This window comes from Callithrix jacchus, chromosome 7, assembly GCF_049354715.1.
Source record: "Callithrix jacchus isolate 240 chromosome 7, calJac240_pri, whole genome shotgun sequence".
Taxonomy (NCBI): Eukaryota; Metazoa; Chordata; class Mammalia; order Primates; family Cebidae; genus Callithrix; species Callithrix jacchus.
This window is the reverse complement of record NC_133508.1, coordinates 76,765,916-76,784,822: the sequence shown is the minus strand read 5'-3', so window position 1 is coordinate 76,784,822 and position 18,907 is coordinate 76,765,916. Positions and strand designations below refer to the sequence as shown.

At 38.4% G+C, this 18,907-nt stretch overlaps 1 protein-coding gene across 3 annotated transcripts in view; it reads right to left on the bottom strand.

The window, feature by feature from the left end:
• RLF (RLF zinc finger) overlaps positions 1–18,907 on the bottom strand; it is a 91,291-nt gene that overhangs the window by 21,246 nt on the left and 51,138 nt on the right. For all 3 annotated transcript variants that reach the window (XM_035250967.2, XM_078331337.1, XM_035250968.3), the window contains one exon: positions 4,894–5,030. In XM_035250967.2, coding sequence (XP_035106858.1) covers positions 4,894–5,030 — 137 coding nt within the window. The remainder of the gene's footprint in view (positions 1–4,893; positions 5,031–18,907) is intronic.

Here is an 18,907-nt window from a genome sequence, read left to right as displayed (position 1 = left end):
AATCAGTGATGTGAAATGATTACCCACCCAAATATATAAACATGCCTGAAACCATGACAACCAGGATGTTACTCATGAGGATGGCAAGATCTCACTTCAATCAGCCATTCAAATATGTACACTGGAACACTGAAATCAACATCCAATAGTAACTTAACAGCCTGATAGATCAAATGTACACTAGGGTAAGTCCTTCAATTACTACAATAATGTGATTTTTTAAAAAAAAGTCAACCATTGAAAATCATGGAAAATGATGTATACTTCCAAAGTTCAGATAATCTACTGTACCCTTGATTTAGCCCATTACCTAGCTCACTTCAACAAATAATATACAAATTTATAAAAATTGGAAAGGAAATTTGGCTCTGTTAATAGCAAGAAACACATTTTGGTTAAAAATCTAGCTACTGAGCAAAAACTTTAAATTACTCTTTGTTTTGGCCAGTGCAGTGGTTCACGCCTGTAATCCCAGCACTTTGGGAGGCCAAAGTGGGTGGATCACCTGAGGTCAGGTGTTCGAGACCAGCCTGGCCCACATGGGGAAACCCTGTCTCTGCTAAAAATACAAAAAAATTTGTCAGGTGTGGTGGCTGGCACCTGTAATCCCAGAGGCTGAGGCAGGAGAATCGCTTGAACCCAGGAGGTAGAGATTGCAGTGAGCCAAGATTGCACCACTACACCACAGTCTGGGTGACAAGAGTGAGATGCTGTCTCAAAAATAAGTAAATCAATCAATCAATAAAAACATTACTCTGTGTTTCTACATAGCAACAAGCCCATGAAGTCCAGTTAACATGTTATACTGAGATTCAGAATTTAGGTATTTTAGGAATGAAGTAAATAAAACTGTGTGGAATTAAAAAAACCTTTTTTTTAAAGCTATTACAATAGTAATTGATCCCCCTGACCTCTTTTCTCTCCCACAAAATTCTGTTAAATAAAACACATGTGCCGGTCTTTGCCAGTTACTGGAGACACAGCTGTGAATTAGACAACATATTGGTTGGTATATCACAGTCTAGTTGGGGCAAGCAGACATGTAACAACTACATCTGAAGAAACACATATGTATAAAACACAATTTAAGCCCAGACACATTACAGAAAGTAAAGGCCAGTCTATCAAATAGTCACTGACAGCTTACTGTGGAGGTTCAAAGTTCAACTTTATGACTTTAAAATGGCGACAGTAATTACACCTCTCTATATATACATCATCTTACTCAAAATGGTCACCTTACTCAAAATGGTCACCTTTTCAAATGGATGGCTAATCCAATTACGCTACCATTGCCAGGCATTTACAAGGTGCTTACTCCTCTAGTATTTCTTTAATTTTTTTCAACAGCCAAAAATCTTTTGGGGTCAAGATTAATTAATAAGTTAAACAATAACTGCTATAAAGTTTAAAACATTTTAACTTTTTTCTGTGATTTGTAAATGCCTCTGAAGGAAATTTCTATAAGAATAAAAAATGTTCTGAGTGACATAGTTTTTTGTTTTTCTTTTGAGATAGGGTCTCATTCTGTTGCCTAGACTAGGGTACACTGGTGTGATTTTGGCTCACTGCAACCTCCGCCTCCCAGGCTCAAGTGATTCTCCTGCCTCAGCCTCCAGAATATCTGGGATCATAGGTGCGCGCCACTACCGTCCAGCTAAATTTTGTATTTTTAGTAGAGATGGGATTTCACCATGTTGGCCAGGCTGGTCTTAAACTGCTGACCTCAAATGATCTACCTTCCTTGGTCTCCCAAATTGCTAGGATTACAGGTGTGAGCTACTGTGCCCGGCCAATAGCTACACAGTTTACATTTCAAATATTATCTTCATCATAACTACATTCAAGATACTCCAAGAAATAAATTCTAGCATGTGTTTAAAAATAAGCATGACTACTTTTATTACTGTATTTCAATTTTGTCATATTTAAAAAATATTGATCTCTTATCCAAAACACCACTTAATTTAAAAAACTTTCTAAACAAATACTCCTTATATCCCACTACCTCAAGCGTAACAAAAGAATACATCTCATCTGAACAGAATTCCTGTGATTAATTTTCCTTAGTAAAATTCAAGTTTTGTTTTGTCTTGTTCTTTGAGATGAAATCACTTTGTCTCTCAGGCTGGCACGACCTCGACTCACTGCAAACTCCGCCTCCCAAGTTCAAGCGATTCTGGTGCCTCAGGCTCCCAAGTAGCTGGGATTACAGGTCCCCACCACCACGCCTGGCTAATTTTTGTATTTTTAGTAGAGATGGAGTTTCACCATGTTGGTCAGGGTGGTCTTGAACTCCTGAACTCAGGCGATCCACCCACCTCAGCCTCCCAAAGTGCTGAGATTACAGTCATGAGCCACCATGCCTGGCCAAAATTTAATGTTTCATGTTATTCTAATATTCTAACTCCAACATCCTACTACCAAAAAAAACCAAAAAACAAACAAACAAACAAAAAACTTTTTTGAAAACAATGGGTTAGATTAAAAAAAAAAAAAGATATGGCTGGGCGCGGTGGCTCACATCTGTAATCCCAGCACTTTGGAGGCTGAGGTAGATGGATCACAAGGTCAGGAGTTCAAGACCTGCCTGGCCACGATGGTGAAACCTCATCTCTACTAAAAATACAAGATTAGCCAGGCGAGGTGGCAGGTGTCTGTAATCCCAGCTACTTGGAAGGCTGAGTTGGGAAAATCACTTGAATCCGGGAGGCGGAGGTTGCAGTGAGCTGAGATCGTGCCTTGCACTCTAGCCTGAGCAAGCGAGCAAGACTGTCTCAAAAACAAAACAACCAACCAACAACAACAACAAAAAATATTAGCCAGGCGTGGTGGTGCACACCTGTAGGCCCAGCCACTCAGGAAGCTGAGGCAGGAGAATCACCTGAACCCATGAGGTGGAGGTTGCAGTGAGCCAAGATTAAGCCACTGCACTCTAGCCTGGCAACAGTGTGAGACTCCATCTTTAAAAAAAAAAAAAAAGATGGAATTTCTCCTTGAATTGAATTGCTTGAAAGAAGCTTACTTTTGCCAGGCACGGCGGCTCAAGCCTGTAATCCCAGCACTTCGGGAGGCTGAGGCAGGTGGATCACGAGGTCAAGAGATCGAGACCATCCTGGTCAACATGGTGAAATCCTGTCTCTACTAAAAATACAAAAAATTAGCTGGGCATGGTGGCGTGTACCTGTAATCCCAGCTACTTAGGAGGCTGAGGCAGGAGAATTGCCTGAACCCATGAGGCGGAGGTTGCGGTGAGCCAAGATCGCGCCATTGCACTCCAGCCTGGGTAACAAGAGTGAAACTCTGTCTCAAAAAAAAAAAAAAAAAAAAAAAAAAAGCAGCAGCAGCTTATTTTTAACAAAGTGTAAAATGACTAAGATTTTCTTTCCTTTACTCAGTATAGCTTCGCAGGAGGCCACAAAGGGAAATCTCTATTAATCCCTTCCTGCTATAGAAGAACAGCATTAATCCTGGAGCCACTAACAGCTTTAGGAGAGTGAATGGCAGCTGACTGAAGAAGAGGGGAAAATTTAAAACACAATTTATAACACATTCCATATATGGTTTAATTTATTCTTTGTATTGAAAACCTAGCTATAAATTGTAGATATTTTTTCATTATAATGAGGTTATATTTAAGTCCCTGTCCCACTATCTCCTTTCTCATAGGAGGTATAACTCTGGCGTGGTGGTGCACACCACCAATTTGAATTTTGGCCTGTGCCAAGAAAACAAGTATACAGAAGAAAAGTACTGGATTGTAAGTCCAAACCCTGGGCTTGAATCTCAGCTCTACCACTTTAGCCTTGAGACCATGAACAATTACAAGTTTTCTCTGGCCCCTATGATGCTCTGCTGCCTCACCTGTGCAATAATTATTATGAGGACTGGGTGAGATTACAGTACAAAAAATTTCTACACAAAATAATAAACAAAAAGAAATATAGTAACATACAATGGTATTAACCATAAAACTATACAGAAAGACAGATGATCCAGAGGGAGATCAATGAGGGCTGAAGTACACAAAAGGCTTTACTAGGTTTTCCTATAAACAAAATGCTCATTTCCAATTTTAAGCCATCCTTAGGTTCTGAAATACTCAGAGCTCCTCTAATCAAGATTATGCAAATCCAACCCATTCTTACAATTAAAGTTCAAATATTACTTCCTTCCTGACACCTTTCTTTAATACTCTGGTGTACAGTGAGTACCTCTCTCTGATCTCCTATAGCATTATCCATACCACTAATCTGATACTTACTGACAAGAGAGTCTTACATTTTAGAGGTTTCCTGTGTATCAGGTTTGTCCCTTTGGCCTAAATAGATTCAATACAGTTAGAATGAAAGAACCATCGGTACACTTACTGTTTCCTTTTTAGCAACTAAGTATTCTGTAGGCAAACAAGATATAAATTGAATTAAAACCAAAATAATGCAATTCAACTATATAGTTCCAAAGTTGCAAAAGAGATTACTATTCAAATGAATTTCCTTTTTTAGTGTTAGTTTGACCTAGAAACCTAGATAATTTGATCCTTTTCATTTGTGGGTTCCCAAATAAGAGTGGGGAGTGACCACCCAAAAGATACTAAAAAAATGAAAAACAATCTAACACACGTTTGTTTCATATTGACAAAATTTAATCTGCAAGGTAGAAGACATAAGTTAACAGATAACCCTCTATGGGATGATCAAGAGGAACATATTTTACCCTTTCTTGACTAGATTAAACCAATGGTATTTTTAATTAAATGATTTTACATGGAAACAAGAAGCTATTCACCGGTCGTGTTAGGTTTTAAATTAGGAACAAATTAACATTTTACATAAACCCTAAATGCTATACTATATACTAACAAATAAAGGGTGTAAAACTAAATATACTTACCAAGAACAATATACACTTGCAGTTTGAAGCTGCTGGGTAAGGTAAGTCGTACAAAGAACAAATGCTGTGTTATCCTGCCCCTCAGATTCCAGATTACATATGATGTCTAGTACTTCCTTGCAGTCGACCTTTGCAATCTATCAAAAATGAGATGACTAAGTCAAAAAGAAAATGATGACTTTTCAGTAAACTTTGTTATATAATGTGAAACTTCTTGATGAGGCAAAAATTAGAGACAATTTTCTCCTGCTAATGAATGAGTCTTCTGGCATGAATATTTCACATAAGAAAACATTAAAGAAGGGAACAGACATGATAAGGAAGTTCTACTTCGGTCTCAATACAGATAAAAACATTTTTGCAATTTAAAATAAATACTTATGAACATTGCTACCATATAAATGAGTCAAATTATATATAATAGTCTCAGGTTATTATCACCTGAAGTATTATCATCTTTTTTTTCCTCTCCTCTTCTTGTCTTCCCCTAGTATCCATGACCACAGTTGGGTCACTCTGGTTACAGATAGTAAAACACATAGCTTATCCTCACTCAGAGGGGCTAAAGGAGGCCAATTCAGGAACTGTTTTAAATACAAATGCTACATTAACACCATTCTTTCATAGGAGGAAAATATCTAGCGTCTAAATGAGTTTTTCAGACCATCAAAACCCTTTTAGAAACACATCTTTCCATTTACACGACTCAAATCTTAAAAAAGCAACAAACAAAAACCCTCTGGCAAATCAGTCAAATTCTCTGGGGTTCCTTTCATATACTGAAAAAGAGTAAAATCAAGTGAACTAGACCTTTAAAGACCCTTTCTCATTCTCTACTTTATCAACTTCCCAGTCTTAATAAACAGAATATGAACACAATCTACTTCATCAGTCTGTCTGCATTATATCCACTATACTGGGCATCAAATATTAAAAAACAAGGAAAATCTCAGGACAAATGAGGTATGCATCAGAGCGAATGAGGTAAACAGCTCAACTCCTCCAGAGTGCTATGCAGTTAACAAGGGGGTGGTTCTAAGGCTTTAATTTTAGTCATATCTTCAGGTAGGTGCAGGAAGGCTTTTTTTAAAGCTCAGCTCAAATGTTACTTTCTTACAGAATCCTTTCCTAACTTCTGAGGTCATGTTATTTGGATCGCTGTCAAGCACTCAAATTTCTCCTTTGTAGCACTTATTTCTAGAACATTTATTTATTTTTTCAAGTAAGTTTTACTGTATTATCTCATTTTCTTTTGTCATATCTCAACATGACAAATCTGTAAGACCAGCAAGACAGGCATTATTATTCCTATTTCACAAATAAAAAATGAGTTTAAAAGTTTATTTTTAAATTAAAAATGTTTAAATTGGGTAATGATTTATTCCGCCTTGGGCCAACATTTAACCTGCAGACAATGCAGACAGATTCATTATTTTTACTTTTTTATTTTTAAAGACAAGGTCTTACTCTGTTGCCTAGGCTGCAGTGCAGTTGGGGTAATCATGGCTTATAGCAGTCTCCACTGTCCTGGGCTCAAGCAATCCTCCTGCCTCAGTTTCTCAAGCAGCTGGGACCACAGGTGTGTACCACCACACCCAGTTTTGTTTTGTTTTAGTTTCTGTAGAGATGAGGTCTCACTATGCTGCCCAGGCTGGTCTCAAACTCCTGGCCTCAAGTGATCCCTCCTGCCTCAGCCTCCCAAAGTGTTGGGATTATAGGCGTAAGCAACTGCCCTAGCCCTATTATTTTACTTTTTTATGTATTTTCACTTTGGCTCTCCAGCTAGACTATAAAGTCCCTAAGGACAAGACCACAGCTCTATAAATAATATCCCAAATCCTCTATAAACAAAATCCTGTAAGAAGAAAAACAGCCATCACAAAATGTATGTGCCTAGCAAAGCAGTGCCATTTACTAAATACTTGCACTGTGCTAAGTACTGGAGATGCAAGCCAATCTAATTTTTGCCCTAATGGATATCACAGTCTAGTCAGGGATAATTAATAAGGAAGCAATTACTAAGAATTAAAAAGCTACAATGAGAGTATACAGTATTTAAAAAATATCTTTGGTAAGAAGAATCTAACCCAAATTTGGGAACCAAAAAAGGCTTTTTGAAGGAACAGAAATAAAATATTTCAGTATAGTTGTGGGTAATCCAGCAATACTGTGGGAGCACCAAGTCTTGGGAGTTGCTAGAAGCACTTCTATTTTTCTGTTATCATTATCTCCGTGCCTTCTGAGTCCCACAGGGATTGTTGGCAAACATGCTCCTGCACTGGCCTAAACAAGCAAAGCTTAACTTTTTTTTTTGCACTCAGAAAATGATTCGGTTCCAATGCAAGCTTAACTTTCTCTACCAACTTCTCAAATTAAACTTAACCTCAACCTTCTCCAAATGTTATGCATTTTCCAGCAAACCCAATATATTAACATTCTTTCAGTTAGCTCTTAATACTGCTGTTTACCTGGCATTTTAAAATTCACCAATATGCCTGATAACGAAATTTGTGACCAAGAGGTTCATAACACCTAAGCACGGTATCTCACACATACGTTTTCATTACCTATCAACTTGTCTGTTTTACTTCCATCAAAGTTTCCACTGTGAAGGCAGAACTAGTTTATAGTTGCGGCTTTGTATAAACTTTCAATTCAAGAGCTCATTTGCCTTGCACCCACTTTTCTGCGATAGTAACAGAAATACCACTCTAGACTTATTTTCCACTTTCATCTAACTAAATGAGACATCTGATCATTTTTACAAATGAGAAAAACTCTGGCTTTAGTTTTTTCATATCTGTTATCTGTCCCTCCTTATAGATTCTAAATCCCTTGAAAGCAGGTACTAGATCTTATTTTATACTTGTATCTCCCTTAGCACCTGCTTTAGGATCTTCACATGACAAGCACTCAGTTAACATCCTTTCACTTGAAGAGAATCTCAGTATTATGCCCCAAATACCTGTACCTTCTTGAATATAGAAGAAAAAAGGCATGATAAAGAAATAAAAGTAAATAAGTGAAAAAATTCATGTAAATTAAAATGAGATAACGTGTCACTAATAATACAATATGGTTATATTACTCGTCCTCAATCTTTTGTAATAAATAGCTAAGACCACACTAAAAACCAAATATATGCCACATAACACTTCTCAGCTAAAGTAAATTAAAATGAAGGTCATCAACAAGCTTTTGAGAATTGTAATACTATCTAGGAAACAACTTATAATTAGATACTGAAACAATTTTTTGTTCTTACATATAATTTCTAGTCCTGGGGCTTACAATTCTACAGCTGTTAAGACAAACTGAACACGTGTTTCAAATAATCAAGTATGTTTACTATCTATTTTACCACTAAAATATAAGTTCTGTGAGGTCAAAAATCTGTTTCTTTCACCACTGTATCTTCAGTGCCTACAACAGTGCCAGGTCCATGAATGAACATCAATAACTATTTGTTAGAATGAAAGATAACCATAAGATAAATAACAGAAGAATAAATGGGACAGAAAACTGAAAACAGGAAAAATAACATTGACTGAAGCCACAAAGATTCCAAGGAAAATAACTTAGGGAGACAGCAGAGTCTAGATGGATAGGAGAGAGTGTGGCCAAAAAAGAAGCCAGAATGAGCAAACTAATTAATGTGGGAGTAATTGTGGCATATGAGGAAGGAAAAGATCATGTGATATAACGGCAATAAGTGATGTCACGTAGCTGACACTCAGTCAATAAAAGGTTAAACAAGTTTAGACTTAGGATAGAGCTAAATCACACACTAGGGGGAAGACAGACTGAATACGGTCATGTCATAGAGTTGTGCAGTTTTGCATGGCACAAAAGTAACCAGCCAAAGGAGTTAGTGGGGGCTGAAATTCAGTCCACTTGCCAAGTCCTATGTTCTGACATGAGGGTTGTGCCCTCAGAAGATGGGAAGACCTCTGAAAGTATGAAGGCAGAGTTAGAGGGTGATGGTACTTTTTGCTGATTTCAACAAAGTTATCATACAGGCCAATGACAACAGAAGACTAAAGGACCCGGAACTTACTTGTGGGGTTTTATGAGGAAATCAGATATTTTTTTTAATTGTTTTCATTTGGATATATATCCAAAAAAAAATCACTTGAAATCAGTATTTAGTTTAATTTCTATTTACTAGATTTCTGCTAATTTCTAATTTACTAGAAATTAGAAATTAGCAGAAATCTAGTAAATAGAAATTAAAATCTAGTAAATAAATTATTTCTATTTACTAGATTTCTGCTAATCATAAAATATTTATGATAGAAAACCTAGAAAACAGAATAAAAATTATCCTTAAATCTTACAACTCAATGATAGCCAGTATTAATGTGAATATTTTTCCAGTATTATGTCTATATACATGTTACATAGCACAGGTTCAATACTACGCAAATATGTACACATTTTAAAGAAAGGTGGTATTATGCTGCTTATATATTACTTCTCTTACCTTATGCTACGTTGTGACTTAATTAGAAGTTGGGTTTTTTTGTTTGTTTTTTATTATGAGAGGGTCTTGCTCTGTGGCCCAGACTTAGAGTGTAGTGACACAATCACAGTTTACTGAATTCTTAAGCTCGTAGGTACAAGTGATGGTCTCTCCTGCCTCGGCCTCCAAAGTAGCTAGGACTACAGTCACACATCACCATGCCCAGCTTATTTTATTTGTCTTGAACTCCTGGCCTCAAATGATGCCCCCCACCTCAGCCTCCCAAAGAGCTAGGATTACAGGTATGAGCCACTAGACCCAGCCTTAAGCAAGAGTTTTTCTTTTTGAGATGGAGTTTCACTCTTGCGGCCCAGGCTGGAGTGCAGTGGCGCAATTTCAGCTCACTGCAACCTCCGCCTCCTGGGTTCAAGTGATTCTCCTGCCTCAGCCTCCTTAGTAGCAGGGATTACATGCATGCACCACCATGCCTGGCTAATTTTGTATTTTTATTAGACAGGGTTACTTCATGTTGGTCAGGCTGGTCTCGAACTCCTGACCTTGAGTGATCTGCCCGTCTCAGCCTCCCAAAGTGCTGGGATTAAAGGCGTGAGCCACTGTGCCCGCCCAATTAAGAGTTTTTTACTTAAACAAACAGGAGAGGGTAAGGACAATATAGAGGCAGAGAGATCAATAAGAACAGAGGTGGCATGAGTGGACATTCTGGCATTCTTCTCTTTTCTTTTTTTTTTTTGAGACGAGTCTCACTCTGTCACCCAGGCTGGAGTGCAGCAGCAGTCTCAGCTCACTGCAACCTCTACCTCCTGGGGTCAAGCAATTCTCCTGCCTCAGGCTCCTGAGTTACTGGCATTACAAGTGGGTGTCACCACACCTGGCTAATTTTTGTATTTTTAGTACAGACAGGGTTTCACCATGTTGTCCAGCCTGGTCTCGAACTCCTCACCTCAAGTGATCTGCCCACTTAAGCCTCCCAAAGTGCTAGGACTACTCTGCTTGGCCTGGTCTGTAATTTTCTTTCTTATGATGTCTTTGTCTGGTTTTAGTATCAGGGTAATACTGGCTTCGAAGCATAAGGTGGGAAGTTTTCCCTCTTTTTCTATTTTTTGGAATACTTTGTGAAAGGCTGGTATTACAATTCTGTAAATGTTTTGTCCAGTGAGGCCCTGTGGATGTGGGAAATATTAAAATTACCCTCTTTACTAGTCAGAGGTATACTCAGAACTTCTATTTATCTGTGAATTAGTTTCCATGGGTTTCTTTTTTCTTTTTTTTTTTTTTTGAGATGGAGTTTCACTCTTGTTGCCCAGGCTGGAATGCAATGGCATGGTCTTGGCTCACTGCAACCTCTGCCTCCCAGGTTCAATAGATTCTCCTACCTCGCCTCCCAAGCAGCTAGGACTACAGGCAAGCACTACCATGTCTGGCTGATTTGGTTTTCCTATTTTTAGTAGAGAAAGGGTTTTACCATATTGGCCAGGCTGGTCTCAAACTCCTAGCCTCAGGTAATCTGTCCACCTTGGTCTCCCAAAGTGCCGGGATTACAGGTGTGAGCCACCATGCCTGGCCTTAGAGGGTTTTATCTTTCTAGAAATTTGTCCATTTCATCTAGTAATGTAATTTTTTGGCAAAAAGTTGTTCAGTTATACTCCTTTTTATTTCTGTAAGGTTGATGGTAGTGTCTTTTTTATTCCTGATTTTTCTCTTTGTTCTTGTTCAGTCTAACTGAAAGTATATTAATTTTGCTGATCTTTTTCAAAGAACTAACTTTATTACTTTTCTTTACTGATTTTATATTCTCTATTTCATTTATTTATACACAAATCTTTACTATTTCCTTCCTTCTGCTTGCTTTCAGTTTAATTTGCTCTTCTAAGGTGAGTGGTTAGGTTAGGTTATTGGTTTAAGATATTTCTTTTTAAATCAACATTTTACAAATATAAATTTCCCTCCATAAATATTGGTATGTTGTGTTTCATCATTCATCTCGAAGTATTTTCTGGGCTGGGTATGGTGGCTCATGCTTATAGTCCCAATACTTTGGGAGGCTGAGGTGGGAGGATCACGTGAGCCCAGGAGTTCAAGGTTGCAGTGAACTATGACCATGCCACTGCACTCCAGTCTGGGAATGAGAGCCTGTCTCAAAAATAATAAAACAAAATACAACAAAAATGTATTTTCTAATTTCTCTTTTTTCTTTAATCCATTGCTTATTTGGGAAGGAATGGTTAAATTTCACATATTTGCAAATTTCCCAAATTTCCTTATTTGTTTCCAATTTTATTTTACTGTAGTCAGAGAACACACTTTGTATATTTCAATCCTTTAAAATTTATTTAGGTTTGTTTTATGGGCTAACACATGGTCTATCCTGGAGAATCAACCATGTGCATTTAAGAAGAATGTATATTTAGGTGCTGCCGGGTGGAGTAGTCTATAGTTGTCTGCTCAGTCTAGTTGGTTATAGCATTAAATCTTCCATTTCTTTGTTTCTTAGTGGTTCTACCCATTATTCAAAGTGGGTATTAAAGTCCCCAACTATCTTATTTGAATTGTCCATTGGCCTCTTTAATTCTTTCATACATTTTGGGTTCTATTATTCCTCAGATTGGACAAGTTGGTTGATTCTTCTGCTAATTCAAATCTGATGTTGATCTTCTCTAGAGAATTAACTTGGGTTGCTGTAGATTTTTACTTCAGAATTTCATTTTTTTAAAAAATAATTTGTCTTTTTGCTGTGTTACTGAGACATTGTTCTCATACTATTCTTTTTTTTTGAGACAGGGTCTCACTCTTGCCCAGGTGGGAGTGCAATGGCGTGATCACAGCTCACAGCAACCTCAGCCTCCCAGGCTCAAGTAATCCTCTAACTTCAGCCTCATGAGTAGCTGGGACTACAGGTATACACTACCATACCCAGCCAATTTTTAAAATTTTTGTAGAGACAGGGTCTCTACATGTTGCACATGTAGACCAGCTCAGGCTGGTCTCTAACTCCTGGGCTCAAGAGATCCCACCTTGGCCTCCCATAGTGCAGGGATTATGGTGTAAGGCACCTCACCTAGCCTCCTTTAATCCTTTAGGCATGTTTCCTTTAGTTCTTTTTTTTTTTTTTTTGAGACTGAGTTTCACTCTTGTTGCCCAGGCTGGAGTGCAATGGCACGATCTCAACTCACCTTGACCTCCGCCTCCCGGGTTCAAGCGATTCTTCTGCCTCAACTTCCCAAGTAGCTGGGACTACAGACAAGCATCACCATGCGCAGCTAAATTTTTTTGTATTTTTATTAGAGACGGGGTTTCACTATATTGGCCAGGCTGGTCTTGAACTCCTGACCTCAGGATCTGCCTGACTCTGGCTAGTTCTTTGAATATATAGTTGGTCCTCACTACTTGCAGATTCTGTATTTGTGCATTAGCCTACTTCTAACATTTATTTTTAAAACCCCCAAATCAATTATCAGAGCACCTTTGTGGTTAACAAACATACACAGTGTGGCAAAAAATCTGAGTCACCTGATAGGCATGTTACCAGCTGAGGTCAGAGGTGATATTATTCTTAATGAGATTTATCTCTTTTTCCTGAGTAAAACCTCCTCAGATTACGGTAGAGCCTTTAATTTTCAGAGTTCTAAAAAAGTTAATCTTATTCACTCTCTGGTTTCAAACGCTGATGACTCAGAACTCTTAATATCCAGCTCAGACTTCTCTAAGTCTCACATCGTGTGAACACTGTCTGCTGTTTCTCTCCCTTTTGTCTTGTTCATTCTTCTATCCCCAGTGCCTAGCAGAGTCCTCCAATGAATGTATACTGAATACATGGAAGGCATTTCTGTATTATTTCTTATAATTACATGTGAATCTAAAATTACTTCAAAATACAACATCTAATGTTACTTAAGAAAGGAAAAAGATCACCTTGGCCACTGCAGAAAATAGGAAGGCCGGGCACAGTGGCTCACGCCTGTAATCCCAGCCCTTTGAAAGGACAAGGCAGGCGGATCACGAAGTCAAGAGACGGAGACCATCCTGGATAACATGGTGAAACCCTGTCTCTACTAAAAATTCAAAACTTACCTGGGTGTGGTGGCGCATGCCTATAGTCCCAGCTACTTGGGAGGCTAAGGCAGAAAAATTGCTTGAACCTGGGAGGCGGAGGTTGCAGTGAGCCAAGATTGTGCCACTGCACTCCTCCTGCCTGGAGACAGAGCAAGACTCTTGTCTCAAAAAAAAAAAAAAAAAAATTGTTCCTAGTAATAGATTTTAAAAATCAAAGTTGATGTTTTATTTTTTCAAAAAGAAATCAAAGTAGACATAAGCTTATTCATATAATATTTCTTGAGTAGAAGAAAAGTGGGAGTTACAGTTAGCAAACTTACATTTCAAGTATCCCTAGATCTATATTTGAGAAAAATCATCTGTTAGATTCAAAGACATCACCTGGGAAAAAAGGATACTTACCAGTTTTAAAGATGAGACTCCTTTTAAACTGCAGTAATGTTATAGACCAGTACTATGATGCCACATGGACACTTGCATATTTCTTAAAGAAATAAATGGTCACCAATGCTTCCATTTAAACCCTATTACCGTGTGCACATGAAAGACGGCTGAAATGCTCTACTGAATTCTTGACAAAATGTCCAATCGACTCTTCATAATGACCCCTCCAGTGCAATCATACATCAACCAAAATACACACACATAACCCATAAAAGTAAGACCAAAAGTAAGATCCAGATGCATACAAAGTTCTGAGAAGACATCTCTTCAAATCTATTTAAAAGAGCTGTGCTTTGGGAGATAAAATAGCTAAACAGGCAAATCCTCAATTTCTTTACACAGCCTGTCATTAGTGTATTGAGTGTACATTTCACTCCTTGTATGATCACAAGGATAAAGTAAAAGTATTAAGACTTTCAAAATAATAAGGCAATTAAACACCAATGGTCTAACAGGCTGACAATTAGCATAAGAGAAGGTGGTAGAGGTGGCGTATTTTAAATTTAATTAAACCTTTTGTAATTATTCCTTGTTCAGAATTCATCTTAATCTTGATTTTTACTGAAACTACACCTGGAATTTCTATACTCTTGTTTATTTTTTCTTCTACTCCCAAACTGAATTCCCACTGGGTCCTGTTTAAATGTATCTGCTCTGTTTATCATTTAAATCTAGTGACTGTGTCAATTCCCAACAGTGTTAGGCTGGTGAGTAAATTAGATCCTGTTTGTCTTTTTCTTTCCCCATCAGGAAAAGAAACAACCACCTGCTATTGTGTCTATCAACCACATCAGACACTGAAGATGTAGTTTACTCAGGGATTAAGAATGAAATGGACCCCTGCCTTAACTGTGCCAAGAACTCTGCTGACAGATTTCTTGGGCTCTTTAAAATAGCAGAAGTTTCAGGTGTTGTTCCCAAAATAAAAGAAAAAAGAAAAAAATAAAATAGCAGATGTGCTTCATGTTTAAAATATTGTCTTTTCCTTTGTGGAAAACCTGATCTTTGCAAAGATTTCCCCTTTCAGCAATTAAAAAAATGATAGGAAACAACCTCTTGGGACACCAGGCCACTGGCAAGTCTACAATTTTCATTAAAATCCTTTCATATGTAAAATTTACAGCAATGTCATCTCATTCAATTCTACATAAATGAAATATTACAACCTAAACCTCCAGGATTCCATGGAATTCTTCTGCCTTCCAGACCTACCAGGTATCTGAAAGGACTCACTCTTCACCCACTGGGTTCTGAATTTTGGCTATCAGATGACCCAGTCAATTAATCTTAATTGTATGTGTCTGGCTAAATCTTCCCAGCAGAGGTTTCCTATTACACATGCCCATTACTAGGATTCCCACAGGTGCCAACATACAATGTACTTTTATTCCCAGCTGTTGCTCAAGTTAACTCTTCTCCTGACCTCCGGTGAAGTAGATGGCAAATATGTGTGTAACTCTGCTACCTTAGAACATATGCCGAATTTAAACTCCAATTAATCAACATCTAGTGACTCATTAGTAATTTTCCAAAGCAAACTAAAGATTATTTTTAATTCTGTTGACACTTACAAAAAAAGTATCACTAGGATAAGAGATTAGTTATGATGATACTAGGGTTCCTTTTAAAATACTTTTAAGATAATTTTATGTGCACTAAATGTTTTTGCATTAGTATATTTAACAAGTTAATCCAGATCATTATAAAAAATGTTTTAAATCACACCTGTATGTATAAATATGAATGGAATGATACATCACCAAGATGCTCCCAATCAGACCATGGCTTATCAGTGTCTAACAAATGGAAATAGGTGGTAGGTGGAAAGAAGGCCGACCAAGGAGCCAGGTGACCTACATTCCAGCCTGGGCCTCTCTAATTAGCTTAATGCACGAAGGGCCTTGGAAACATTACCAGCTTGGCTTCAGTTTCATCACTGGTAGAACATGGAGGATTAGACCAACTGATATTAAACCACTGAAATAGACTGAAATTTTTAATTCTTGTAGAGCACAGATTAGCAAACTTTTTTTTTTTTTTTTTTTTTGAGACTAAGTCTCACTCTGTCACCCAGGCTGGAGTGCAGTGGCACAATCTTGGCTCACTGCAACCACCACCTCCCAGGTTCAGGCAATTCTCCTGCCTCAGCCTCCTGAGTAGCTGGGATTACAGGCCTGTGCCACCACGCCCTGCTAAGTTTTGTATTTTTAGTAGAGACGGGGTTTCACCATGTTGGTCAGGCTGGTCTCAAACTCCTGACCTCCTGTGATTCACCTGCCTCGGCCTCCCAAAAGTGCTGGGATTACAGGCATGATCCACCTTGCCCAACCAGCAAACATTTTGTATACAGGGCCAGACAGAAAATATTTTCAGCTTTTCTGGCCGGTCTCTGTTACAACTACTCATCTCTGCCACTGTAGCACAAAAGCAGCTATTGACAAGGAGCATGACTTAGTGCCAGTATAACTTTATTTATAAAAACAGGTAGTTGAATGGATTGGCCTGTAAGTCAGTCTGCTAACTCCTTGTTGTAGAATAGTATCAAATCACATTTCCCATAACACAGTTCCTTGCAAACTCAACACAATCAGGACAAAACCTTGTTATTAATAACACACCTTGTCATTAATAAACCAGGAAAGATCACGTATAAAACAAAGCTGATCGTCTTCCCAGACTCTCCCTTGTCCCTCCACCCATTCTGTCAATCAAATCAGCCAGCAGAGCACTATTTTCCCGTGTCCCAAGAGAGCCTTATGAGCCTCTTGAAGGTATCTCTGTACATCCTCCTCTATTTTTGCCCTGTCAGTAAGTCCTGTCCTTTCTCCTCTTGCTGACTACAATCTCCTGTCCTAAACGTAATATATACTTTTTCTGTTTAATCTTCCCCAAACACCACTTCAGTCATGTCACTTCCTAACTTCAAAGCCTTCTTAATTTTTACTGCATCAAATCTAAACCCTAATGCAATGGAGTTTCCAAGTCCTTCTTTTCCAACCCCAACAGGTCTTTTATTTCTCATAAGACCTCAATAACCACTCTGCCCTAGGCAGGGTATTTATTCTCTAGTGGATCCCTACAAAGTACTCATTAGTACCTGTGCCTTTATTACCAGTCATTTCCAAACCATTCTTTCCACCCATCCAAACCCCACCATTACTTAAAGATCCAACTCAAGGATCAATTTTTCTATAAAGCTTTAGGTCAGTCTACACAGAATTTTCTATCTTTACACTTCTACTGAATTTAGGGCAGTATCATAGAGCTTAGTACTTATCTTCTTATAAGTATTTCTGGCAAACAAACAGTTTGCTGTATTTGTCAGTGTCTAATACAACACTAGAAACAAAGCAGGTTTCAATTAAACAAAGGCTGAGAGAGTAAAGTTGTTATTATTATAAGAAATCAAATCCAAAATGTAGTGTTTTGCTGCTGCTTTTAAATTCTTTTGGCATGTGTCAGGTGCTGAGAATAACAATTACTACATCTTAGTCTGATTAAGTTTCCCTAACATAGAATACTACAGTTGCTATTAGAGGTAAGCAATCTATCTCCTTACCCTACCTGATACTGCAAATAAATAAATTAGCATACAGGTTTATAGTTTGTCCCTTAGGATTGCTTTCTTTTTTTCTGTAGTCCAGGCTATAGTGCAATAGTGCAATCTCAGCTCATTGCAACCTCTGCCTCCTGGGTTCAAGCGATTTTCCTACCTCAGCCTCCCGAGTAGCTGGGATTACAGGCACGCACAACCATGCTAATTTTTTGTATCTTTGGTAGAGTTGGTCAGGCTGGTCTCGAACTCTTGACCTTGTGATCTGCCTGCCTCGGCCTCCCAAAGTGCTGGGGTTACAGGCATGAGCCATGGTGCCAGGCCCATATGATTGTTTTTAAAAATGTGTAAGTCATAGGAGGCTAACTATCTCTGGATATACCACATTATTTCTCTGTGCAAATTCAGATTTCACTACTGATCAATCTCGACTTCAACTGCTCCTCCCTAGTTCTGCAACCCAGGCTTAAAGAATTTTTATACTAGAGTCTACATTTGTGCAGTGTCTAAAATATGCCAGGAACTGTGTTAGGTGCTTTAGATATACCACATTTGAACTATCCAGCCATTTTGTGAGATGGTTACTACTGTTTTGCCTACTTTATAAATAACAAAAATAAAGCTACCTGCCCAAGGCTGTATGGCTACTAGATGACAATGTCAAGATACAAGCCTACATATTTTGACTGCTGCTGTCACTTCCCTATTTGTCTTGTGAAAAACACACTCTACCAATGTTTCTCAGTAAATCCAATTCAGTAATAAGCTACCCGCAAGCCTCAGAACTTCAAAGTCCCCTCCCAACTTTTCTGAAGATCCCCCTCTGGGCAAACAAGAGAAATAAAAATTTGCCTAAGCAACAAGTCCACTTTAAGAACCAGAATCCAGGAAGAACCAGAAGGTTGGCAGTGTATATGAGATGTGTGAGTGTCAGATTAATATGCACAAAAACAAAGCAGGGGTAGACCACCTTGGATTTAAACCCTGGGCCCACCACTTACTGGACACATTACTATGGGCCTTTATCATTTCTCAGAACCTCAGTTAATTTCTATGAAATTCATAGTTGCTTTTTTTGAGACAGGGTCTTGCTCTGTCATCCAGGCTGGAGTACAGTGGTGTGATCTCAGTTCATGCATCCTGCACCTCCAGAGCTCAAGCAATCCTCCCGCCTCAGCCTCCCGAGCAGCTGGGACTACAGGCACATGCCACCATGCCTAGCTAATTTCTATACTTTTCTGTAGAAATAGGGTTTCACCATGTTGTCCAGGCTGGTCTTGAACTCTTGGCCTCAAGCAATCCTCCCTCCTCAGCCTCCCAAAGTGCTGGAATTACAGGCATGACCCACCATGGCTGGCCTAAATTAATAGATTTTTATAAGGACTAGATGCCAATATGTTTAAAGCACATAGCCCAGTGCTTGGAACAGACAAATGAGCAATAAACGTTTTCTGCAGTTACATTTGAGGTTCGAGTAGAAAGTC